The sequence below is a fragment of the Lepisosteus oculatus genome, chromosome 3, assembly GCF_040954835.1.
Source record: "Lepisosteus oculatus isolate fLepOcu1 chromosome 3, fLepOcu1.hap2, whole genome shotgun sequence".
Taxonomy (NCBI): domain Eukaryota; kingdom Metazoa; phylum Chordata; class Actinopteri; order Semionotiformes; family Lepisosteidae; genus Lepisosteus; species Lepisosteus oculatus.
The window spans coordinates 63,428,923-63,456,192 of record NC_090698.1 but is presented as its reverse complement, the minus strand read 5'-3'; the positions used below and the strand labels follow the sequence as shown (position 1 = coordinate 63,456,192).

The 27,270-nt window shown below is 34.3% G+C and overlaps 1 protein-coding gene across 3 annotated transcripts in view; it reads right to left on the bottom strand.

The window, feature by feature from the left end:
* palm2akap2 (PALM2 and AKAP2 fusion) overlaps positions 1-27,270 on the bottom strand; it is a 161,225-nt gene that overhangs the window by 100,754 nt on the left and 33,201 nt on the right. For all 3 annotated transcript variants that reach the window (XM_015362791.2, XM_069187343.1, XM_069187344.1), the window contains 2 exons: positions 5,798-5,878; positions 1,224-1,354 (listed from right to left, as the gene is read on the bottom strand). In XM_015362791.2, coding sequence (XP_015218277.2) covers positions 1,224-1,354; positions 5,798-5,878 — 212 coding nt within the window. The remainder of the gene's footprint in view (positions 1-1,223; positions 1,355-5,797; positions 5,879-27,270) is intronic.

Here is a 27,270-nt window from a genome sequence, read left to right as displayed (position 1 = left end):
CATTCATGAAATTCTAATTGATTCACAAACCTTTGGGTAGCTTCATAGAAACAGCTTTGGACAACTTAATATACAGTATTATAACAATTAAATTGATGCTGGGTAAAATTAGACAACTGCTTCTACCCAAGATATGTATTACGTTCAAAGGAAGCAAACTTTACAGTTTTTAACCAGAAATTCACAGGACAGACATTTTACAATAATAGTTACTTAGACAAGACAAAAACTGCTAGGAAGATCCATCCATTTTAGAACAGCTTTTCCAATATGGAGTGTCAGTGAGCTGAAGCCTAAACAAGCAGACAATGAGTGCAAGGAAGATTATATCCTAGACAGGACACTCTGGACTTCACAGTCCAGAGACAATTTAAAGACATGGGTTCACCCGGAGAGCATGTTTTTGGACTGCAGGAGTAAAGCAAACTGTGGGCAAACAAACCTATGGCCATAGGCAGACCTACACACAGACTTGCCAAATAAATTTACTTTTCAAGGTACCATATATATTGTATTTGCATTTTGGTTATTTGGAAACATTGATGTGTTGGCATGTGTGTGTTATTGCTGCAAAGGGTGTCGACATTTAAAGAATTCAATTTTTTACAATTTTTTTAAATACAGTTTTTCCATTTCTAGCATAATTTTGTGTGTATTTAATTTTAACATATGTGAATCTATAGGTAAGATAGTTGAACTCGGATAACAGCTGTCATTTAAAACGGTGGAGATGTGGAAAGGAAGCTGTTTTAAAGTGTTGTTTACCCTTTTCAGCGTTGGTGTCACTACAGAAGTAGTGATCTCATATTATTCTCAAGCTCATTCTGCTTCACAGTTCCACATAAAATGCAGCTTCTATTTTAGTAGGTTGTCACCCTCTTGCTATTTGTTTGTATTACTGCCAAGGCGCCAGCCTATTTTAGATCTTGTATTTTACCATCCAAATGCTACTGCGAATGTACTGTCTGCTAAATGCAGTTCTGGAAGATTAGTGCTCCGCTGACTTTTTTTACTACAGTACACTGTATCTACTGTGCCTGATTAATAATACTGAAAACAATAGGTCACTCCTTTTCCAGTTGTTTTACATTTGAATAGATATATTTTTAAATAAACACCAGACCTGCTCCAGGCAACTCTGTGAGTCATTATGCAAATAATTGAAATGTAATGTATATTCTTCTGTGTTTGATTTGCTGGTATGAAAACTCCAGAGTCCTTACCTGTGAATGTTGTCTTCCAGCTTCTTCACCTGGAGCTCATCCTCCTCTGACTGTCTCCTGCGAGCATCCTCCTCCTCCTTGGTGGCAGCAGGGGCTCCCTGGAGAAGCCATCGCTCTCTCGTTGCTTTGGACTGAGGAAAACAGATATGAGCCGGCGTTTATGACAATATACTGTACAATAGTAGACCTGTCTCATGGAATTCCCTAAAGATATCAAATAGAATCACACAGGAAGTGATCACAAATACAAATCACAGAATCATGACAAATTTCCACCATTGTACAGTATGTGACACTGTGACAATTTTCAGTATTTACAGTACAGTATATGGGTGGGCATAGTGCTACTGTATGTAGCAGTAGGCTACAGAACACAAAATTCTATATACTGTATACAGGGATAAATGAAGAAGTGGTTTTATTGGGAGATTTGAACTTTCATTACACAAACTGGAAAAAAACAATAGGAATATCAATTGAAAAACTAAAATAGCAGTCATTGTAAACTGCTTTTTTTTCCGTTTGTCAGAGGACTTAAAAGAGTTCTACAGTTGATCTGCTCCCTACTAGGGAGAATGACTTTATTGAACTTGCCCTTTCAAACCATCAAGACAGAACACAGAGATGAGAGAACCATTCTGAGCACGTGGTCATAATAAGGTGTTATTTAAGGTAAATTAAGAAACTTTACAAATAGATACCGAAACAAAAGTTTAAACTTTCAGAAAAAAAGACTATGAAAGAATGAGACAGAGCTTCAGAGAATGGAAGACATAGAAAGACTGTCTATCCTATTCCACAGGCAGTGGTTGGATAACAAGAGGCTTAATCTTTGACAGCTATCAACAACATTTAATTTTCCCTAGAAGTCTGTTCTCAGAGAGCTTTGAAGAGGAGCTGAGCCTTTCTTTCTTTTCAGAGATGTAAGACACCTGTACCACAGAAACTAGACTGAACTGCCTCTAAGAAAATTAACTTCATGCGGAACCTGAGAGAAGTTTACAAGCTGTTATGAATGTTACTGTTATGCTATGAACTGTTAGGAAAGGTGAAAAAAAATCAAAATATGAGCATTCTGGGATGGTACAGTATTCTGACTTTTAATAATTGTTCTTCCTCTTAAAGTAGTTGTAAGGTAGCCAGACGTGGTTGAAGCTTCTTCTTTGGCTGAATGGATGAGAATCTTGCATCAATAAGCTACTAACTACCAAACAGGCCTCTTGTTTGATTAAATTTCTACTTTACAGAAGGAAACTGCATTGCAACAACAAAAATTGGAAAACATGTAGGAATGACATCTGTGATCTTATTAAACTGAAGCAAAGAAAACTGTATACACTTACTAAACAACTCTAAACTGCCTCCTGTTCCTAATAATACAGTACTTTTATATCACATATAAATTATACTGTATCTACAGTTACATCCTGTCATGTTATGAACTTATTTCAGACAACAACAGGAAAAAGTCATATGCTACATGAATAAACATATAGACAGCTAACATGTTAGCATTTAGACGAGTTTTAAAACTCAATAATTTTAATGAATGTGGGACATTATTCACTTACTAATAGTAATTCCTAGCATTTACAGTACAGAGCAGACTTAGAATTACCTCCAACAATACAGTGTCTCTTGTCCTCATATTTGTGTAATTGGACTGGAAATTCTGGTTCAGAGGGAAGAGCACCACCTATAGTACTGGTTTACCAGCAGCAAACTGGTCTGCCTTGTCCATCTCCCATTTCAGTACACACGAAACAGAATTGTAAACTTAAAGAATGTTTGGTATGAAAAAGTTTATCTAGCACAGAAGATGTCAGCTTTTTATTTCTTCATGTTTTATTTTTAAGTTTAAAATATCACCTAAAATATTAAATCTCTATAAAAGCTTGCATTATTCAGCAATGACTATGGCTGTTGAAGAGAATCTTTTACCTTGTCTTTTATCTTTTGCTAATTATGAAAGACACATTGTTTTGATGATTTCATTCTGCCTTTGAACTTTTTTTAACTTTATAAAGGTTTTTTAATTTCAGCGACTTTTATATATAATGGGATATTACTAAACTATTTATTCTTATTTATCAATTGAGCACCAAGTGTGCTAAAAGAATAAGACTGACATTAACTTTGTTTAATAACTTTGTAGTAGAAAATACGAAGAGTTTGGGATAGAAGACTTGCTAGAGACTGCAGTCAATGGTAATGGGATTAAGTGTCTTTCAAGGTGAATGTTGAAGTTAGAATGAATTTTATTAGTTTCTTTTTCTACTATTTTTTTACTTTTCTACTGTGTTTTGCAGTACTTGAAGCTGCAGACATTAGTGTATTTTGTAAAATATTGTTGACATGAAAAAAGTGTGTAAGTACAAATTAGGTAGTTGAGTTGAATCCCTTAACTCATTTTAGACTCTTCAATTTAGTATCTTTACTTAAATGTTGTGCAAAAATGTTGTCCCGTTATCTTTGGCAACAAATCCCAGAACATCATATAAATATAAATAAAAATAATATGCAGACTTTGAGCAAGTAGATGTTTTACCCTAGTATTGTTTTATTACTCCACCCACCTAAGGAAGAAGTCTGGAAAAAGGCCTGAACGCTAAACTCATAAAGAAGGTTACAGGATCACATAATCATAGCAACTGCACAATCTTTCCGATGAGAACGAGTTTAAATCTGTTGACGCCCACTGTTGAACAAACATTCCATATCCTGGCCATGTTCTGTTTCAAGCTTCCACCAGAATCTACCAGAAGTTATATAGCTACTTTACATGTATTAGTGCTTCAAAATCCTGAAATCTACTTGTCAAAGACATAATAATAATACACAGTTTTCATCACATCTGCCTTTTAACTTTTTAAAGGCTCTTCCTAATTAACTGAATGACAGACAAGGGCTGATGAAAACAGTTATGAGTTTGTCGATTAGCAGAACAAATCAATGCCTCTCCACTAATCACTCATAACACCTCTCTGATTTATTTTTTCACAAAGGCTAATAAATAATACCAGGTCTTGGAATTAGACTGGTTAAATGTTGGAACAAAAGATGAATGATTTAAAGAAATGGCTAATATCTGTACATGCATTTCAATAAGATGTTTGTTTCTTTTTTTAGAGCTGTTTTCTGATGATTCTTGGCCTTAGTTGGTGTTAGTTGTGTAAATTAATATTATTAGGGAATTTTGTATATAAGGACATTTACTAATTGTGTTGGTTATTGTCTATAATGACTATTAAGTCTCTTTCTTTCCCTTAACAGAATTTTAGATTTGGGGGTTGTTGAAAACAGAGGTACAGAAGGGTTAAAAGTTTTTTAATTTTCTGTGTTGTTTTCTTTATCAAACAACCCATAATTTCTCATGCTTGGTCTCTCTTCAGTGGTCCCACAGGACAGTATTTTATCACACTGCTATGGTCACTGGGACTTATCTAAAAAAAAACACGTTTTACTTGGAGGGCAGAGAAACAAAAATGTCTTTGAAGAAGCAAATTAACCAAAGAAAACTACTTTTTGTTATGTAATTGGCATAAGATTTTAGATCTTATATTTTACAATAAAAGAGGGAAAAGAGCCTGACCACAGGATAGTTGTATGCAAATGAGCATAAACAAAAAGGTCTAGTAATGTTTATGCTGTTTTAAAGCATTTCTATTAAAATTAGTAATGCTATTTTTAATTATTAAATTAAGATTTTTTGTGTTTTTTAGTTTACTTACAAATTACCATGTATTATAGATTTTTTTCCAGACATTTTTCTGCAGAGACCTATTTTACGTGGAGACTTTTTGTGGGGATCTTTATTTTTCATTTTTTATGTTTAAATGCAGAAAAAACAGTCCAAAAACAATTACAACTAGCTTTTGTATCTGTTGAGGCATTAGATCAGAAAACTTTAAAATTCTGTTTTAAAATTGTAATGTGGATGTTTTGTTTCTGATTTTAGAGTTGTACTTACCTAAAATGTTGTAAAAGGTTAACTTTCCTCAGAGACTATAACTAATTGTGTTCCACTGATATATAATACCCCTTGACATGAACTGAACACTAAGCACAGGACTAATACATTTGTTATTATATCACAAGATCTCTAAACCTACAGTATATTGTATTATATTACTATTCTTTTGCCCTTATTATTGCAGATGATATAAGCAGAGGTTCTGAGATTTTCTTCAAAGCAAACTGTATACAAACTATGCAGAGACCATGGATACATTCCAAAACTTCTTTTGAGTAATTTTTACTTTTTGTAGTTGCATAGAAAAGACCATTGCAATGTTGATTAGATCTATGATAACTTCAAAAATGAAAAGTCAAAAGGTTATACTGTATATACAAGCATGGAGCACATTTTATCACATGAACACTAGTTTTCTGGTACAGTAGCTGACAGCAAATCAGTGTTAAAATCAGCACTGTTTTTAAAAAAGGTAAAACACTTTAGTTATCTTTTTAAAGACACCCATACAGAAGGAAAAGTAAAATAAAACATTTGATATGTACTTCATTCTGGCATTTAAATGTCCCGAACAGCTACGGCTGGGGCACTCTTACTGTACCTTGAGGTGCTGTAGTTGCAATATAAGGTCCTCCAGCTGCCTTCTTTTGCCATCTATTTCAGCTTGTCTTTTTCTTTTTTCCTTTAATAAAAAAATGGAAAATTACATAAAAATGAGGGTTACATGTAATGTTTTATACAGTAAATGTCATGCTGATTTGGTATACTGGTGCCCAGAGACAATAAAAATAAAATATACAATACATGTGCATTGCTTGCTTTAAATCCCCTCACTTTTCTTTGCTATGCCATACATACACCGTAGAGCCATAATATAGTACTGGGTGTGGTTAGACACTGAAGATCATAAAAGAACAGCATATTGTACCAGATGTACTGTATACAGTACTATTATATTTAAAGTATAGACCAAGGAAGTAGAGTGATAAAGAAAATAAAACCCCAAATGCCTTTAAAAGAAGTATAGCAAGTTATATTAATAAGAAATTTGAAGAAAGGGTTTTCAAAAAGTTCCAAAACGTACAGATTTAAAAGTGGGATATAAGGGACAGATGCTTTTCCTTAGCTAGCGGTTGTGCTCACTTCAGACTTCAACTGCTGTGAAGGGCAGTAGATTTGAAATAGTACAAATTGGGAAATAATAGGCTTTTTGTGCTACGGCTGAAAGTAAATTGGCTGATTTGGGAAAGTAGAGATTTTGTTAACCACATAGCAGAATCAGGTATAACCACACTGTTTAAAATAAATGGTCTATCAAACTATTATTAATCCACATCAAACCTGCAGAAATAGGGCATAAGGAAAAGAGCAACCATTTTAGGAACATAGAAAAAAAATAAAATGTTCGCATAATAGAATAAACAAAAATAGCTGCCAAGCACAATCTATTTAAATACTAAATAGTAGTTACAGTAAATGTAAAGGAAGAAATCACAGGCAGCATTTGGCCACTCTTTTTCTCTGAAAGCAAATTAACAAAAAAAGCTTTCTCAGCAAAATGCATGTCTAGTTGACATTATTCCAGTTTGTCTGTGGGAAACAAGACAGAATCAGATAACTGTACTTTAAAGTTTTAATACTGATTATAATCGCAAGCTCAGCTCAACACCCCAAAAAAGCTATTTACCATAAAAACCTTAAAGCGAGTGACTATATTTCCTATTATTAGACACATTTCACACAAGAGCTCACACATGAACACTTTTAATAATTAGGAACAGAAACGAAACTCATCCTGAAACTAGGTTCATACCTTCCCCCATCTCAATGACAGACTTATTTTCATGTAATCTTCTCTATTCTCATGCAGGATTTGACTCCACACCTTTCTCCACCCCTCTCCACTTTGCACTTCCTGAGTGGCCTCTCTGCCTCTCCCCTCTCCCTTCTCCACTTTTTCAGCTTTTATTCTCCTGTGCTATTTAATCTCTGCTGCCTACCCTGTCTTCCTCACACCTGAAGAAGGCTCCACAGCTGAAACGTTATGTTTCTTTTCTTTTCAGCATAGAATTAACCCGTTACCTGTTCCTTTGCAGCCTACGCATGCTGACGCAGCTACCGACTTGAACTACTTTTAATCATTAGACTTTATATTTGAAAGGTCAGATTTTTTATGTACATTTACTGTATATGAGGATCTCAAGGCCTGAACCTGAATTAGAGAATTTATCTCTATATTCTGAAATAAAAATGTATACCATTGCACTATGCTTGTGTTATTAATCATAAATAGCAGAATGCAACATATGAAGGACATACATAGAAAATCAATAAAAATGGAATACAAGACACTCTATTATGCTGAAATACAAAAGATGGGATTGTAGGTTCAGTTAAACAAGACAGAAATTCATGTACATTTTTAAAGAAACCACATTTCATGTGACATGTCTTCAAAGCAAATCTAAAACATTACAGAACAATTAAGAACTTTGTAAAGTTACAAATATAAAGAGGAAAATTGGTTGATTATGTGTCACTGAACTATACTACAAATGTGAAACTTTTAGTAAATGTCTTTCTTGCGTGTTGCTGAATTGAAGTACTGAAGTAATGGCCTCATGCTGTAATGAAATAGCATAATACTAAATGCTTGAAAAACACATTTTGTGGATGATACAGTATCTGAAGTAGCACCTGAAAGGAAAAAAAAAGATAATGGCTTTTATTGATAACAATACCAAGTGCTTGGTATTTCAATGTTACTGTATGTTTAGCACCTTTGGACAAATACACAGTTTTAAATAAAATTATATGTTCTACTTTTATGCTTATACAGTAGAAATACATTTTAGGAGTCCTTTAACTCACTTTGAAATTACTCAATTTCAAGTGCTAGGTACTTTTATTTGCATCCAAAAGTCAGCGGGTTTGAAACACAGTACTGTATATACTGTAGGTTTAACTGAGTTTGGTTAATGTTCTAAGGGGAACAACTAATATTTCTGTAAATGAAGGATTAAAATGTATATTCTGTCTTCAGACGTATAAAAATTAGCTTCCTAAATCACTTGCTTCTCCCTTATTCTATAACAGCTTTGGTTTTGCATTCTGAGATATTCACAAATATAATACAAAACCTTATTAAAATTACAGTAACACATGTAGTAATGTAGTATTAAAAGTAATAACGTATTACAAAGAAGAATGCTAAACTGGGAAATTGATTAAGTTAATTAATTTGATTGTGTCAATATTCTGTCTAGTGTGTTCACTTCCCTAAGAAGACACTAAATAATTACTTGAGTTACAAAAATATTACTTTATCTGTAAATCTGATATTTTCACACTTTATTTAGGTCTTTTACATAGTTATTTATTCTAGTATACTGTATATATTGAAGTGTAAAACAGTATACCACTATGTGCTAGAGCCTCTAAAATGCTGTACAATATATACTCTATATGATCTATTTATTCACTGTATGATCTTCTACTGTTTATGCGTTTTATTCACATAAATTGAGTGTGTTCTATAAGTATCAACTGAGTTAAAACACATTGTTCCCACGACAGTGTTTTTGTTATTTAATTTGAGGATGTCTCCTCAGCAGAGATGTGTACCAAACACATATTCATGATAAATTGAACTTCATACCTCTATCTGCCCTATATAATGTGATTAGTGCTTTTAGTTTAAAAAGCCAGCTATATATAAAACATAAACATTACAAATGAATAACAAGCAATAAAACATATACATTTTTATCCCCAGTTCCTTTAGCTAGATTTAGATTTACAAGCAGACACTGGTATTCCCTAACAACACCTTTAATACTTGAAAGTTGTCCCTTTCTCTTCCATGAAAACAGCCTGTGTGCTTTGTGTGACATGTATTATAGCACTACATTTGGGAATTCAGGTTTATTAAAGTAATTCACTTTCTAGGACAAAAATGACTGTGCTACATCAGAGGCACTCCGTTAATCCACCTGGAACTGTATGCATGGTATAGTAATCTTTGCAGCTGGGAAATGAACAGGATGGAAAAGCTTTTCATAGCAAAGCAAACAGGCATGGACTGAATCTGACAGAAAATGGGTTATTCTCACCACCTTTAAATGTTCACAGTTAAAGGCCTCATGCAATGTAAGGCTTATATATATAAAATGTATTCATATTATTTATTAAACATATTAAGAACAATATCAACATCCTTTACAAAGACAATGCACTGACAATGCTTGTACAGTAATACAGCCTTTGAGAGTCAAGAACTAGGAACACATTGTTAACATTTCTAACCACCATTTCTCTAGATTAATTGTATCAAAACTGTATACAGTACGTTCAATTCCAGACTTAATTTCAATGGTGAATTTCAAAGAAAATGTAAAGAAATTTGGATGCAAAATAAAACAAATATACTGACTCTTGTATTCTTATTTATCTTCTATTGTTTTTTGACATGGAACTCCCTTAAGTTTATGCCCTATTGTACATCAGACCTTATTACTGCCTGTTCTTTACCAAATGCAAACAGTTTATCATTTTATGCCCTCCGACAGACCTCATTACTGCCAGTTCTTTACCAAATGCAAAAAAAAAAAGAAAAGTGAACAGAATAAGCTGCTCCTTTAAACTTATTGAACTTTACAGAGGAATGATCAAGTACAGTAATCCATTTGAAGGCTGTGCTTCTTGACATAAAATCCAACTATTAATAAACAAACATGGACCTTAGACCCAGGTACAATCAATACCTTACGCATTGCAGTGCTTAGTAACAATTTTGGACTGAGAAAAAAAAGAGACCTTTACTAAAGAAAAGTCAATCATCAAACATTCAAACTAGCAAATTCAAAATAATAAAAAACTGCCTATGTTTCTGGCCAAAGTAATATTAACTATAAAGAATCTTTGAAGCAATTTAATCGTTGTTATTTTATACAAGTAAAAGTTTGCTGCCAATGAACAGTTAACAAACCCTTTTTGTACAGGGATAGATTGGACTGTATTTAAAAACTACGCATTAAAAAGTAATGTGCTCAATATACATTTCCCTACAAGAAGTATAGAATGTAAATGAAAACATTGTAAAACTTTATTTAGAATTTTTAACAGAAAGTGTAATAGTCATTTTTGTGTGCCCTGACTGGAAATCTCAATGCCCAAACTGTCTTCTTATTTTCATTCAGCACAATCTCCGAATTAAATAATTAATTATGAATTAATTGTAATGAATTATGCAATCCAATCCCCCAATTAACTGGACACATTGTCATACACCCACCAGTCAAAGATTTTCTAAACATTCCCTCATGCTTTCTGTTAGATGACTTCCTGTGTTCACCAGTGGACATCTGATATGATGTACCCAGTCTAGGATTTACTGTTGGTAGGGTGAAATTTCTCATGGGTCCTAGACTCTGCATTTTGTTGTGTGTGTTGTGCCCAACTATTTTTATTTCACCTGTTGAAAAAATCACCTGTAACAATGAGAACATAGTATCGATCATTTATTAATTTATTATTTTTTTCCCGTGTGAGTCTAGCCAGTGCCTGGATGGGAGATCTCCAGGGATAAACTAAGGTTGCTGCTGGGAGAGGTATTAGAGGGGTCAGTAGGGGGTGCTCACCCTTCGGACGGTGACACAATCCTGTAAAAAAAAGGTGCCATCCTTCGGATGAGATGTAAAACCGAGGTTCTGACTCTCTGTGGTCATTAAAAATCCCTAGGGATGTTACCATGGTGTCCTGGCCAAATTTAGATTGGTCTTTACCATTCTTGGCCTCCTGATAATCCCCATCTATGAACTGGCTTCATTAATCTGTTCAACTCCCCATTGATAGCTGGTGTGTACTGATGGATCCAGGTGGATGCTGCACATTGGTGGTGGTGGAAGGGAGTCCCCATTACCTGTAAACGCTTTGAGTGGAGTGTCCAGAAAACCACTATATAAGTGTAAGGAAGTATTATTATTCCACAGAAAACGTAAATATAGAATATGGATTTTTAAGTACAAGCATTAATAAATGCCAACTAAAGTTATTACTACTTTCTGAACTATTATCACAAATTGGAAACAACAAAAAGATGCACAGCTACCTCTGATGCACCCATAAGCACTGAGCCATCAACAAAGGTTACTGTGGTATGGCATGTTAGGAATCCATCTGCCAATTGTAACCCATCCAGTTTTGGCAGCACTCTGACAGTTTTGCATGGCCATTGGGGATTTGAGCCACAGCTGATGTGTGAGAAAGCCTTGATTAGACCTTCCATCTCCAGGCATCAGAACTCATCCTTTGCGTGGTTTTTACCAGATGAGCCTCTCCAGAGCACTTGTAATTTTTAAACTTTGTATTTATATGCAGGAAAAGAAACTGCTCATTTATGAAAGCACCAGAACAGTGCGATTCAGTGTTCTATCTACAGTTTAATGAGTTATCTAGCAGATGTCCTTATTGAACTGCATAGATACATTAAATATTAGTTCAACAGTAAATTCGACAGTAAGCAGTACAGGATTAGCTCTATTAGTCAACTTTTGCATTAATTTAATAAGGAAGCAGGTTTAAGAATTATATATTGTATAAATGATTAACATTAAACTTCCCTAAGGCTAAATATCAACACATTTTAAGACTAGTTTTTGTCTTGCAACTTAATCTGGAATTAATTGTGATAATTAATCATCACATTAGTAGAGTAGTAAATGCAATCTAACATTTACAGTAATTGTAGTTTTTCTCTAATTTAAAATAACCCCCAGTACACATCCTTTTGAGATCATCTGTACTTATTCTCACTTGTTTATTTTTATTGTAAAGGACATTTTTACATTCAATTTATAGGTGTAAACACAAGAGCTTCATATTACAGTATATGCCTCTTTGTAAGGTGTTGAAAGAAAACTTCCACCCAGGATCAACACATGCATAGAGCATTTCAGAAGCAAAATGTTTCCAAGTAGTTTCCAGATAACAAAATGCTATCATTCTTACATGTTTCCAACAAAGCTTCAAGTTCTACTACAAACCTACTCTCATTCTTATCTACAAGATACAGTAGCACTCAGACATATTGAAAGCAATACTTCCTTTATTAAAATTCAAATTTAGAAGAAGAATGTTTAGATCAAAACTTATAGAAAATATAATTTCTCTTATAACTTTATCATACATTTTAAACAACAACTTTACTATACTACTGTTACAGTACAAGCAGAGTGGTGGGTCTGTGGCTAAGGATCTGTGCCTGTGGAAGGTTGCCAGTTCAAATCCTGCAGCTGGCAGAGGAATCCTACTCTGTTGGGCCCCTGAGCAAGGCCCTTAACCCCAACTGCTCCAGGGGTGCCATACAATGGCAGACCCTGTGCTCTGACCCCAAGCTTCTCTCCATGGAGAGAAAGCTGGGGTATGTGAAAAGGTAAATTCCTAATTCAAGAAATTGTATAGGGCTAATAAAGAAACATTATTATTACATTGTTTTCAAATGAGCTGAAGCAGGACTTCATAAAACAAATTACTTATTTATCAAACGTTTAATGTAAAACGTAAAGTTTCTTTTTATACAGTGCCTTCCAAAAATATTCCTGACTTCTAGTGTGTCTCATTTTATGACATTAGAAAACAATGCATAAACATTTTTAAATATAATACTCCCTTCAAAATCTGATTTCTAATGGCCAGGTACAGAACAGGAAAAAGAAAGGAAAAATGTTGAGAGCGTTAGTACTCAGATCTGTGGATATTGGGAGGCAATTATGACTGCAAGTCTTTTTGAAAAGTCACTACCAAATTTTAGTTGCAATTGTTGCCCATTCTTCTTAGAAAATGCGCTCAAGCTCTCTCACGTTACTTGGGGATTCGCTTATGGACAGCCATTTTCAAATCTTTCCACAGATTCTCAATAGGTTTCAAGTCGGGACCTTGACTTGGCCACTTGTGGACATGCACTTTCTTATTCTTCTTCCACTCTAAATCAAATAAAAATCAAATCAAATCAAAGTTCATTTATCAAATGCACAACGATACCGCATGCAGCAGTAGTTGCTGGCAATGAAATGTCTTTGTCTCTAGAATAGCTTTGGCCGTGTGTTTTGTCTCATCTGAGCACAGCACAAAAATGCCACACTGTGCAGTTTCACTTAAATGACATGTTGCAAAATCCACACAGGACTTCAGGTGTTTTTTTCAGTAAAGATTTCCTTCTTGCCACTCTGCCATACAGGCCAACCCTTATTCATGGTCATTTTCCCACCCATTTCAGCCACTGAACTATAGGTTTTTCAAAGTCGTGCCTCACCCTAACCAGTTTTCTTCTTGCCTGGAATCTCAGCAAGCAGAGACAATCTCAGTATTACTGTACAATATGCCTCCTACTTCTTAATGATCAGTTTCACCATACTCACAGTGATGTTCAGTGTCTGAGATTTTTATACTCTTCGCTTGTCTTTCTCTAACTTTATCCCGGAGTTATTTTGAATGATCCTTGGCTTTCATGGTTGAATGACTGCTTTTAAATTCCCTACCAAAAGAGGGACCTATGGAAACATACAGCGCACTTTTCTCTTTAAATCTCCTGAACAACACAATCGGGATAAAAAAATTTTCTTTTTTATTTAGACAACATTTGATTTATATTGCTTTCACTTCAGCTTTTAAAACAAGAATGCTAATATGTCTTTTGTAGGTCAAATGTGTTTATACTTAAATATAAATATAAATATAATATACAGTATTTTGACAGGACATTTCTTGAAATAAATTATTTACAATGTGAAACAAAAAAGTCTAGATCTCAGCTCTAATAATTAAATGTGTTTAAAATAGGAGCAATATGCTTTCCACTGTCAGCCAAACACGTAAGGTACTTTGGGAGATATAATTTACTAATGCTCCACAATCATTTAGTACCAACTTGTACAAACCTTATGAAAAACATAATAGTATAACTGGTGAGATTTATTTCAATTTATTCTTAAAAAAGCAGGTAACTGCTCATTGCATTCATTGCACATTCTGGCTAAATTTGTTTTTGAAAGAAAGCAATCAATGGACCATGTGGAACTATTGTAAAACCATAAAAGCTTAAGGCAGGTACTGTAGTAAAGAATAGTGAATTACCCCATATTAAGTTATTTTTTAGATCATCATAGTTTACACTTACTCCAGCCAAAAGGATGAGACATTGTTGCATGTCTGTAATTCAAATACAGAGTTGTCTGACACTCTATTTCCTCTAGTGCACACACCAGACTTTCTGTACAACTATGTTGTGACTGAATGTCATGATTCAGATAACAATCGTCACTTTTTAATGTGATGTCATAATGATCATATTTCTCATCCAGAATTATTTATTCTTCTCAGGGAGCCACTGACAATAACTGGAATGAATGCAGGCAGGCCCCAAGAGGCAACAGCCTGAACAAATACTAATGTTTAGTAACATTTATATCAAGTATTACTGCTATGAAATTCAGCACAGACAAAGAAGCCCTGTTTCTCATGTTAAATCTACAACAGCTGTTTTACAGCTGTGTTAACCTTCTTGCCTTCTCTACACCCTTTACCAATTTGTGAAACAGAGGCTCCGTGCTTGAAACTTTCCTTTGACCAGTGCCGTTACAATAAAGGAATTTTGTATGGCCACAGGAGGTTTGCCTGGAAGGGAAATGGGGGGATACTGCCTTACAGGGAAAATTATAACAGTATAGTGACTTCCTGTAGCAATGTAGGTCAGACGAGAGGTATAAGATTGGATTTTAAAGCTTGTCTCAGTGTTTAAAAATGTTTCAAAGTAATTCCAGCTTCTGTTGATTCTCTAGGGTAGTTCTACTAGATCTACTGACATTCAACAACGGAAAAGGCCAAAATGTTGGCCAAGTTTTTCAAAGAAACCAAGCTAAAAATAGAGTGAAGAAGCACTTCTTCTGGGAACACAGTGTGGGTGAAAAAAAATAGTTTTTAACGTGCTTTCACAACTACAAGAAATATTCCCTCAAACTGCCCTAAAATAAAAATGTGGAATAAAAATTGTCTGAATGGACTTATACACTAGATAATTGCGGATTTACAGGACTTCATCTCTTCATTGCATACACACTAGCTGCAGTATACTGTATGTAAAGCCTTCATTTGTTCAGCTCACATGTACATCACCACCCAACCATCCGTTTTATCCAATTAAATACAATTGATCCAATACAGGGTTGCAGGTGAGCAGGAACTTACCCCAGCAAGCGACACGTGCGTACACCCTGGATGGGATTGATGCATTCCAGAGAGCAAACACAAATACCTCCATTCACACCTGGGCCAATTTTTCCAGAAGCCAGTTAATCCTTCCAGTATGACTTTGTACTGTATGAGGAAACTGGAGCACTTTTAGAAAACACAAGGAAAGCATACACACTCGACACAGATAACATCACCAGGGCCAGAACTGACCCTGGGGCAACAATGCTTACCACTGTGCCACCATGCCACGTCTAAATCACCACCTTTCCCTCTTAATTATATTTTTACTATGTTTTAAGATAAAAATGTTTTAACTATGAGTGCTTTAATCCAGATAACCATCTGACCTTTGATGAGCTTCATTATGAAGAAGGAATTGCATGTAACTCACGTATATACAGCTGCTGATTTTGCTGCTGATTGGCTGAGTTAACAACACAGTCAGTGTTAATGTTAACCGTTAGTGTATACCATAAATAATAATATTAATTTTCAGATACATTTCCATTGCATATACTGCAATGTGAGGAAGCCCCTGTTTGGCTTATACTTAAGACAGGAGAAATCCAACATATGATTTTAAATAACCTTTCCACCGACCACAAGTGTGGCTATTATGTTTCTCATAAGGTTTGTACGAGTTGGTACTAAATGATTGTGGAGCATTAGTAAATTATATCTCCCAAAGCAAGTGTTCTGTAAAAAATGTTAGAGCAAAAATGGTGAGAAATTTGCCCAAGAAAATGCATGCTATGTGCTTGAACCTGGTCTGGGAAACCCATTTTCCATGTAGAAAATGTGGTGTTGATAAGATGAGTGGTTTTCAAGTGTGTAAAGGACTGACTTACATACACAGACATTTTGATATAAGATATGCGGTTGTACTTCAGATTCAAACTGCCACCAAAGACACTCTGAGTGCCTGATACACACGGCCCCTAAAAACGGCTATTCTAAAATGTCTTTCACTTGGGGAAGGGAGTTTGAGTACTCTTAGAGGAGAGATACCAATTTAGCAACCTCCTTTTTACACTCACCCCCTCTGAAGTCTGGAGCACAATCAGGAACTCCTAAGCATCAATTTGATAAATCCACACCCCAGCACCAATGTAACGTAAGTGGATGGACTTCAGATTTGAAATGCCATCAGTGGCATACCTCTTAGCATCTGATCCACATGCCACAAATGAGCCCTAAACCTGCTATGCCAAAACAGTTGTCTGGCATGGGGATCTCAGTCTGTCTTCCAAGAGTTGAGTAACTGTGATACTATTACAAATACAGAGGTCACGTAAAGGTATTATACCTTAGTTCTGATGGGTATTTACATACTAAGATGGGTATCTTAAAAAGATAGTTAATTACATCACTGTACAAAATTCTGAGACATTTTGGATTGTTCCACTTTTTAAGTGAATGTTTCCTGTTCTTTAAAAGTATTTTGAAATACTTTGAAGAAACACAAAGTAGCCTTTTTTAAAGATAATATTTTATCCTGACAGATCTGTATTTTGCAGTAAAAAAGTATGGTGTTACCTTAGATGTGTAGAGAGAAGAAAACTATGTTAATTATGTGGAACACCTGAGAATTAATCAAATAGATTTGATTGAGAGATGTGATGGTTTAGGTACTACAGCACTTTATATTGGTTGTTCATATACAGTATACAGTTTTTTACATTACATAGCTGTTGCCAAGCTTTTGAAGATTCTGATCAATGTGATCAATTTTAAAGACTACTTAACCACAAGTCTTGTTTCTTCCCATGTGAAGTGTGCTTTATTAATAACCCTCACATTGTCCATAGTAGTAGAAAATTGTAGTGAAGGCTCTGAGTAAATAACTGATGTTCATAACATAAAAGAATTGGACCTCCTGAACATGTGCAAAATCCCAAGACATTTGCATTCCAGTGTACAGTATCACAAGTTTTATTTGTGGATTTCTGTACAGAGTACAGATTCAGGAAATGAATCATTTAAAATATAGTATGGTGGTGCTCTTTGCCCACGTACCCAGATGCTTTTAAAACCACTGGAGAGCACATGCAGTAATGCAGTAGATGACTCTTTTATACTGTAAGTTACTGTACAATTTAGCTGGTGAAAGGTTTAATTACTTTCTTCATAGTGCATATTACTTCTCTTTGTGTTTATACAGTATAATCATTTAAATAACAGGAAATCAAATCTGTGTGATTATTTCAGATAATTGTTTAATTTGTTTATTATTTCTTTGTAACGAACCTTTAAGAAAAAAGTCTTAATTAACCCATGGTGTTTTAATCTTTGACAATTTGCGTGTCAGCATCCTTATAGAAAAATTAGATGGAACACTGTTGATAAAACTGGACAATCACCTGGAAGGACACTTTAATATACAATATACAAGGGCACATTTCTCCATGCAGGTAGTAGAAACAAACTACAAATACAACATGGAAAACGTTAGAAGAAGCTCATGAAAAAGACCTAATGTAAACGTTTTAAGTTGACAGATCTTTTACATCTTTTAGACAATATGGGGAATCAATATATAAAGCAAACATTTGTGGGCTTAAAGGAATATCCCACGCAGACAGACTAACAGAAATTAGCTTTTTAAACTTGAATGTAGAAGATTATGGGGGACAAAATCTTCAAATTCATTAACATAGTCAACCCAGTGGAAAATAATCCAGAGGACACAAGTGGATAACTACACTGAAGTGCATTTAAAATTGAGAACAAGGAAACCCTTTCTAACCCAAAGGGTTGTGGGAGTACAGAACAAACTACCCAGAAATGTTGTTGAAGCGGATAACCTACTGTAGCTTCCCTCAAGAAACAGCTGGATGAGATCCTTAGATTTATTACCTACTGTACTAACTAAATGGGCTGAATGGTTTCTTCTCATTTGTATCAGTTCTTCTCTTTCCATGTTCTTAATACAGATAAAACAAAATAAATTGCATTTCTAGAAGCTCATTCTACATTAAATTATATTCACAGATGCTTGGTAGGAGTTGACTAAAATGTGACATATCAAATACATAGCAAATGCCAAAAGAAAAAAGTAAACAACCATGCAAATCAATATGGAACCAGATTACCATTCATTATGGTTCCTTTTAACTGAATGCCAACATGATGCATCCAGCTGTGTGGTGTTTTCACACTCAATAGAATAGCATAATGTCATCCATGTTGACTTTAATCACACACCATCTGTGTCTGGTTTCTTTGAGGCCACTATAGAGTTTATTCCTTCATTTAGATTAGAATCATACTGTATATTGAAGGAACGCATTACTAACTTGTTTACATTGTTGCGGTAAGTGTGTAAAGTGATGTAAAATTTGCATTTTAGGATATTTGCATTAAATAACAGTACTGAATGTTATTTTGTGCCTTGTATCTGCTTTATAGAGTAATGATTTCCACATGTGATATTCATATGGTTAAGTGGAGTTCCAGCCATCTCAGAGCAGTGTCATTTAGTTCCCTTAATAATGTAAGTTTAGAAATGATTTTTTTTACCTTCTGACCAAAGATAAATTAAAAGAATTGTTAAAAAAGTAAGATATAAATATAAAGTAATGTAATATTCTCTGACATCTAAATAATACACTTATACGGTACAGCATATTGTTTTTTTAATATTCTAACAAAATAGTGATCTAGTGTTTAGGAACTACAAAATATTTACATATTTTTTTGTGAAGCAAAGCAGTATAGCAGTTTTCAGTTCTTGTATAACCATTACATAAAACAAATACATTTTTTGTTTTCAGAAACATGGATGATTTTTGTAATTACCAGCTAAAATATGCCTTAAAAATAAAATATGCTTCAGAAAGCATATCAAATTTTCTTAACACTCTCACTTACGAAGTATAGAATATAACCCCAAGGTTAATGACATAGAGTCCCCGAGAGTCAATTAACATAAAAAGAAAAGCATGTTTATGTTTTTTTCTGGGTTCTGCAGTTAAAAAATGTCTGAAGCTATACACTTATGGCTTTCATTTGATGATTTCACAATATAATATCATTAACATACTGTACTCTGACTTAGTTTTAGTAAATCAGACCACATGACCCCAAGCAATAAGGATAGAGAAAAGGAATTGCAATGGCATGCTTCAATTAGTTTGACTATGTCATTATCAGTTACTGAGCTCAAACGAATACATCCTAAAAATATATTTGAGGTACACTGAACTTGAAATTTCTCAAATCTTAACTGTTGTTATTAGAAGTGATCGTTTTAGGACAATCTTTCATAAAGGATTTCACAAAGGATTCTTGGAAATTAAAAGTAAACAAGTACATTACAATTACAATAGTGGAAAATATTTGTCTGTTGTGTAAGAGTTGGATAAGCTACCAAACATTTCATGTACAGTAGGCTGGGCAAAGGTCTAATTAGAACTTTGAAAGAAGGAGCAGACGTTTTTTATGAGTACTGAAGTCTGCAGCTGTTATTTGGAAACATACTGCTAATAAGGAAGAAAACATTAAAATAACTTCAGTTTTAACAGCAACTGAGTGCAGCCTGCCTGAGTTGATGAGCATTCCAAGGTGTGACAGAGACTTACAGTGGAGAAAACAATTTCTGTAAAGCAAGAGTTTTGAAAAGCCAAATGTTACATGGTAGAGTTTTGGGCTATTTATATGAAATTAGATTAAATCGCTCCTGAACACATTTTTAAATACTTTGAAATTAATCTGAGAAAGCTTTGTTCATAGTCTGCATTACTGGTCCATTAGTTATTGTCCCTAAAATATGCATCTTTCAAAGCAAAAAATAATATAGCATCTCTTGCAATGCACACTTTGCAGAAGACAAGCCTCATTTGTACAGTTTCACATCAAACACATACTGTAATTTTAGTTTCCAAGCAAAATATATCCTAAGGGCTTTAGAATTAAAATCACAGTAATCTGTATTGCCAAAGTAAAAGTAAAAATACTTTTAGTGCAACTTCATGGTAAATATGTTCTATGTTTGAGTTGGAAAAATATAACATCCAAAATACTTTTTGTAGTATAAATAAAAATGTTACACAACACAGATGAATGCCAAGATTAATGTGTACAGCATTATTTACCCTTTGACAAACAAAGAGTGAAATATGAACGTCTGGGAGCTATTATCATCCACATATGGCAAACATTCTCTTGTTATCCTGAAAAAAAGACTATAAAACAAATAACAAAAAGCTTCACTGAATGTTTACAACATTTCCATTTTTCCTATTAAGACATTTCAGACTTGTAGAAGCTACTGACTTTCAACAAACAAGCTTTCAGAGGTGATGTGTTTTTCCTCTATACTGTAGTTCACCAAATGTTTTAAAAAAATGTGGAGACAGACATTCATTGCATTCTCAGCATGCTTTCTAATAATGGAAGCCCTTTAAAGGAACCTTATAAAACCAGTGTATTGTAAACAACTACTTCAGCAGGTAACACTTCTTTCAGCTACAGTACATACAGTATACAGTATAGTTAAGGTTTTTAAGATTATATTGATTTAAATTAACATGTATTAATTGTACTGTGAATGTGTAAACTGTAGTGCATACATCTATATCCAAAAGTATTGCATCTCTCAGATTACGAAGAACAACATTTGTCAGGGGCTGTAATATTTTAATGAGGATCCGACTTTCTGAATTTGCTGTTGTGTCATGGAACAATTTTCATTATGAATAAAAGGCATGATATTTTGATAAGTCCATTCCTTATATTAAATGATAGCATTTCTTGTTTTTATGTTATTATATTTCCTCTCAACTCTGTTGTATTTTTAAACAGATGTAAGTTCTTTCATTTCTTTAAAACAGAACTCAAGGATGAAGTGATGAAGATATTACCCTTTTCACAAATAAGTTCTGGTTTGGCTTTTTTAATGTTATAGTATATGCTTTAACCTGTACAGTATCTTCAATGTAATGAAAACGGCAACAAATTTAAAACATAAGTCTTAAAAAGTGTAGAATAAAAGATCATATAACTAATATTTAAATACTAAGTTGTTTTAAGGACATAAAGTATGCATTTAATTTTAAAACCAAGGTTCTCGTTCAAACTTGGCAGCTACTGTACCTATCTCTCTGCACTGAATCTTGTAATTGAAGCAGCTTGTTCTCTTAATTGATACTAGTTGACATTTCTCTATTCCAGGTCTCTGCGCATTACGATAACTCTCAAAAGCTTTGGGACATTGACTGCCCAAGGGCAAGAGCTACTTGATCTTAGCAGATCCTCACACTATTACTGCTTATTACTGAATGATATAACCATAATGTATACATTTTGTATATATCCTAGTATATAACAAAGTAGCAGAGTAACAAATATTGCTGTTCAAATGATAAAATAAGCCTGTTATAATTTACAATTACTAAACACTACTATATATATTTTTTATCAGTATGATATGATATCATGATACACAACAAAGATACTGTACATAGTTTCCTTGTATTTTGTGCTTTTATGGTTTTTTTAATGACATTTCTTAGTAGAAACAGTATACACAGCACTATTCTTGACAGAAACAGATAATGATGCATAACACATCCAATAATGCCAAACGTTAGACAGAACAAGAGCTTTCAGAGAATATACACCCAGTACACAATCCTACATTCAAAATTCTCATTTTATCAATGATGACACATGCTAACAAAAAAATGATGTGTCTGTTCTTGCCTGGGCTACTGTGAAAGGTCAACAAGTCACTCCTTCATTGTCTTCTGGGGAATGCAGTTCTTACAACAGCCTCCACCTTGTCTGAACCTACCACTCTCTCACAGCTACATATTTAACTGCTTATGTAGGAAACTGATCTAAAATGATATATTGAAATTGAATGTCCAAGAAAAATAAAACTTTGATTACAAAAAAACCTGAGCACCACTTTGGGGAGAAGCAAGTGCTCATAATGAATAAGACTTTTATATGAGGTACTTAAGACCTATTTAAAATCAATAGCATCTGGAAATGACATTTAAAGAAGCATAAACCATGCAATTATAAAACTCCAAACTGAGGCACAAACAATTCAATAAGCAGATCTGCTTTTTCCTCAACTTGTACAGGAACAGCAACTTGAAATGTTCCTTTCATTGGCTTTATAAAAGACTCTAGAAAAAGATTATTATTTTGCAGAATAATTTTATATGTGTAGTTATCTGCATTTAGCAATAAATAGCACATACATGCTTCGTAAAAGACATCCTAAAGTAAATGGTTCTAGAGTCAGAGAAAGTGATTAAAGTTCTTTTATTTTTAGCATGAAAATAATATAGTTCTGCAAACTGGGCAGCTACGGTTTAGGTAATATTCAAGTAGTGAGATTTTTATCCAGGAGGTCTGTTACTTATCAGTAAAGTACACAGCATTAGTACCTGATATTATCATCTAGCTTTTGCCATTAAATCAGGCCTAAGATGAAAAAGCGGGCTGCTGTTACTCAGCAAAGAACTACTGTATTTATCACACCAAGGGTTACTAAAGCTGAGAATGGGAAAACAAACTGAACACAACAAACCTGCACAACCAAAAGGGAGACCAACTCCATCTAAACTACATTTCATGATTACTAGCATGAGTCAAAGCTGTTAACAGAAAAAAAAATCAGAACAACCAACTTAAAACTAATGTAAGACACTGCAGTAAGCTAGTGCAGAAGACTCAACAATGGAATATTTTTATTTATTCAGTTCAGACAAATCCTACTTTGAATAAAACTACCAGAAAGGATGCATTAGGCCACTTTACAGGAGAATCCACAACCTGTAATTACAACATCATAATTCTCTAAGAAAAAAACTCTAACAGCTGTACCCTAAAGGCCAGTCAAGGCCAGAAACATGTATGTAAACACATGTAGTGACATCACTTAATGCCTGTTTGAATAAATTGTGTGTTACAATAAATCCAACACTCATAATATAGACTTGAACTCTTTATTCAGAATTTGGAGCACTTCTTTCTTACAAGTAAAGTACAAATACAGATACTGTATATCCATCCATCTTCTAACTAATTCATTAAATTCAGGTTTGCAGGGGATCTGGAACCTATCTTGATAAGCAATGGGCACTCTGGATGGGACACCAGTCCATCACAGGGCACACCAGACACAAACACAGACACAGATATACTCACACAAGGGCCAATTTTCCCAGAAGCCTATTTTTTCCCAGAAGCCTAATCTTTAGAATGTGGAAGAAAGCCAGAGTACCCAGAGGAAAGCCATGTGAACACAGAGAAAACATACAGTACAAACTACACGCGTTCTATGTCCAGAAATGAACCCCGGGCCTCAGAAATGCATAGCAGAAGTGCTAACTACTGCGCCACCATGACACACCTGAGTTATTTCACAGTAATACAACTTACAACCAATAGTAAACAATTCCATAGCTATTTATGAGCATATGATTAGCTGTTAGATTTTTTAAAAACATCTTATTGTTTAGATATTGCTGAAATTTTTACATGTAAAATTATGTGGACTAGCCTGTTCAAATAATTTCTAGCATTATTAAAAACTAACCCGCACTAAAAAGAAGTGATGTGAAAAACACTCAAGAAAGGTTTGATATTGTTTTGTATATTGCTTGGCTATTAGTATTAACAAACGTCTAATACAACTTGTTCCCGCAAAGCAGGATCTTTTGTAACCAACTTACACTTACAGTAGATGAACTTGTTATTTATCTTAAAGATGTGTAACATTTTTATTAAATATTTTAACATTATTGAAATTTTATCAAAATAGAAAGCACACAACAATTGGTATGAGAACAACACAATCTTGCAGAGGCTAAATTTATTATTACAGTGCCTTGGGCATCTCTGCTATGTTAACACTCCCTAATGTGATCATGTGATGTTTGCAGGTGTTAAAAAATCACTTCTGAACCATGAACCAATGTAACCTAAGCTGTCATGGCCCAGTATGTGAGAGGAACCATGTGGCATTATGGAATAAAAATTTTCTCTGCATTTCTATGATGGACTTCAATATACTGTAAATATGTTTGAGTGGGGATATGCGTCAGTATACATTGGTTACAGATTCAATATATATTTTTACTGCCTCTATAGGAATAAAGTATATTTTTATAGATTGTACTGTAATAATTACTGTATATCAACTATTGTGCTTTAAGCAATCCATTGTACAGTAGGTTGCAAATAAAGAACATTTTATTCTCAAATTGTGTAATGCGAAATCTTTTGATATTTTAAAAAATAAAGATAACAGAATTTTAAAAACAATACTGTGCCAACTTTAAGGCCCCATATACGGCATTATTCAATGTAATGTGCACAACTGTAGTACATTTAAGAGGGAATGCCTTTTAAGAAGGCAATATTTATAAAATGACATTTAGATGCAAGGCCAGTTTTAAAAGGCATTTTGGATTGTAATGTGCCTTTTTGATGACTTGGCTTCTTTGGCATCTTCAAGCTATTATAAATGCACTCCCACGCTGGCCAGCTGATGACTATTCATGTGAAGGGGAAGGAGAGGGTAAGAGGTCTGGGGAGGAGATGGACAATAACCCGCATTCCTTTACAACATGCTTGCGTATTCTCACAACCGTTACGCGAGAAAGAAACCTGAGGACTTTGCCGTGCCTCTTCTGATTTCCCGCTTTGTGGCCCAGCCCCCATGCATGAGGGTGGAAGTTACAGCCAAAGCAGTTGCTGCTAAAATTAACCGTCCTGTAAATGTCCCGTCCCCCCCCCAATCAAGATAAATGGAACTGCGTGTGAAGGGAGGGAGGGGGGGCAGCCCTGGAATTGGAGTCATCTGTGTAAACACATGAGAATGCAGCCAGAGCAGCTCTTGGGCCCAGATTCCTGGTGTATTAAAACGGAGGCCTCTGCAATTATCGAGCCGCTCTCATAAGGCTCAGTCTGAGTAACAGCAGCCCGCTCTTTCATTGGCTGAAGCAAAAACCCGCGGACAGAAGTTGGCCAGAGCTTACTCAGTAAGGCAATGCTAGTCTTCGGCTCTGTGGTTATGAGGCCTTGAAACAGAAGCCAACCTAACTAAAAGGCATAACCCCATGAAGGAAAAGTGGGATTAGAAAAGCATTTAAACACTACGGCAATGTGAGAAAATCACAAATGAACTTCATCTTTGCAGATCACCAAGACAGTCTTACTGGTTAGCATTTTACTATGGTTTGTAATTTCATTGCCTTCAGTTCCTCAGAGTTGGCAAAATCGGAGTTAAGATCAAACTTTTGGTTTCGCTTTCCTCGTTTGATGTGCAGTAATAATTTATATTAGGGGTGGGGGTTGATTCAGTTCAGAAAAACAAACTGGTGAAAAAGCCATAAAACAGCAATAAAATAAGGCAAGCCCAACATTTTCTATACAGTGCTGACTAGTGTCTGGATTAACAAATAGGGAGAAAAATATTATCGTTATGATTTTTTTTAATCAGAAATTGATTTCTTATTTAATTATTTGAATTCTTTAATATCCATTGAACAGACTGACTGAAATTAAGTTTGCACTGACTACACAAAAAAAATCTAAAAATATTTGTGACTTAAAATATAATTTTATTGGCATGAACAACAATACCTATTCAATTATGCACCTTCACTATTTCTACCATTTGCAGATCTGCAGATGAGCTGTTGAAATTATGGTCTTGCATTTCTACATTCAAGTGAACAATGGTGCATTACTGATATTGTTAAAAGCCATGTGTAACCACATTTAAAACAGCTGAACTGAACTCCATATGATTCTCTACGTTTAAACACACACAGTGATTCAATGGATTGAATCCTCTCATACAGAATATCAGCAGAACCTTTATCTCCACTGACCCACTATTGTTTGTACAAAAGAAATTAAAAAAATGAATGAATAGCTAATTTCTTGTTTCTTTAGTATGTTAACAATCTTCCTGAAAATTATTTATAGAACTATGCTTTCTGCTATTTTTTGTTGCTGTTTACAAATCTGTGTGTTCAGACACTGTAAATTATTTACATATGAGGTCAAATGAGAAAAAAAACAATGGAACAAGGAATGATGTACAGTAGCTCACAATCCATGAATTGTACAGTACCTATCCATGTATAAATAGAACATTCAACTTTGAAGCCTGTTTTTTAACTTTCCTTATCCCAGCTAATTATTAGATTGTACAACATAATCTAAGTGGCCCAAACAATAGGTTAAATTTCTGAATCTCTGGTTAATTAATTTAAATTTGACTTCCTACAACAGTTAACCTAAAAATTAGACTGCCATGTGCCTTTGAAAGCATTTTTTCTGCTTGTGCCCTTTTACATCTTTACTCATTCACTAGGGGCTGTTTGTGATGTTTGTGGTTTCCAAGCAGGACAACTATTTATTGACTCATTGACTATATCGTCATGCCATATTTGGCATTTCCTCCCTAAAGAAGCTTCCAAAAAAAAGGAAAACTAAGTTTTCCCACTTCCTTAGCTCAAAGAGCTATAATAAAAACAAGATGCTTACTTAGACTAATTCGATAAGAAAAAAATCAATTAGTATTACCTTATTCTGCCTGTACGTGTAATGGAAATAAGTTAAAAGCTTTCAAGCTACAGTATGTTTCTTCTCCTTATAAAATAAAGTGGCAAGAATGAGACGGAACAGAACTGGGCATCACAGAGAAATCTCCTTAAAAAGAGGCATTTTCATGTCAGGGTGGCACTTTTACTTTTTTTTACAACACTGCTCACAGGGTTATTTTGAATTGTGCTAAAAATCTTTGCCTTTGAACACACAATTTCAAATATCTGGCTGGCTAAGATTAAGTCATGG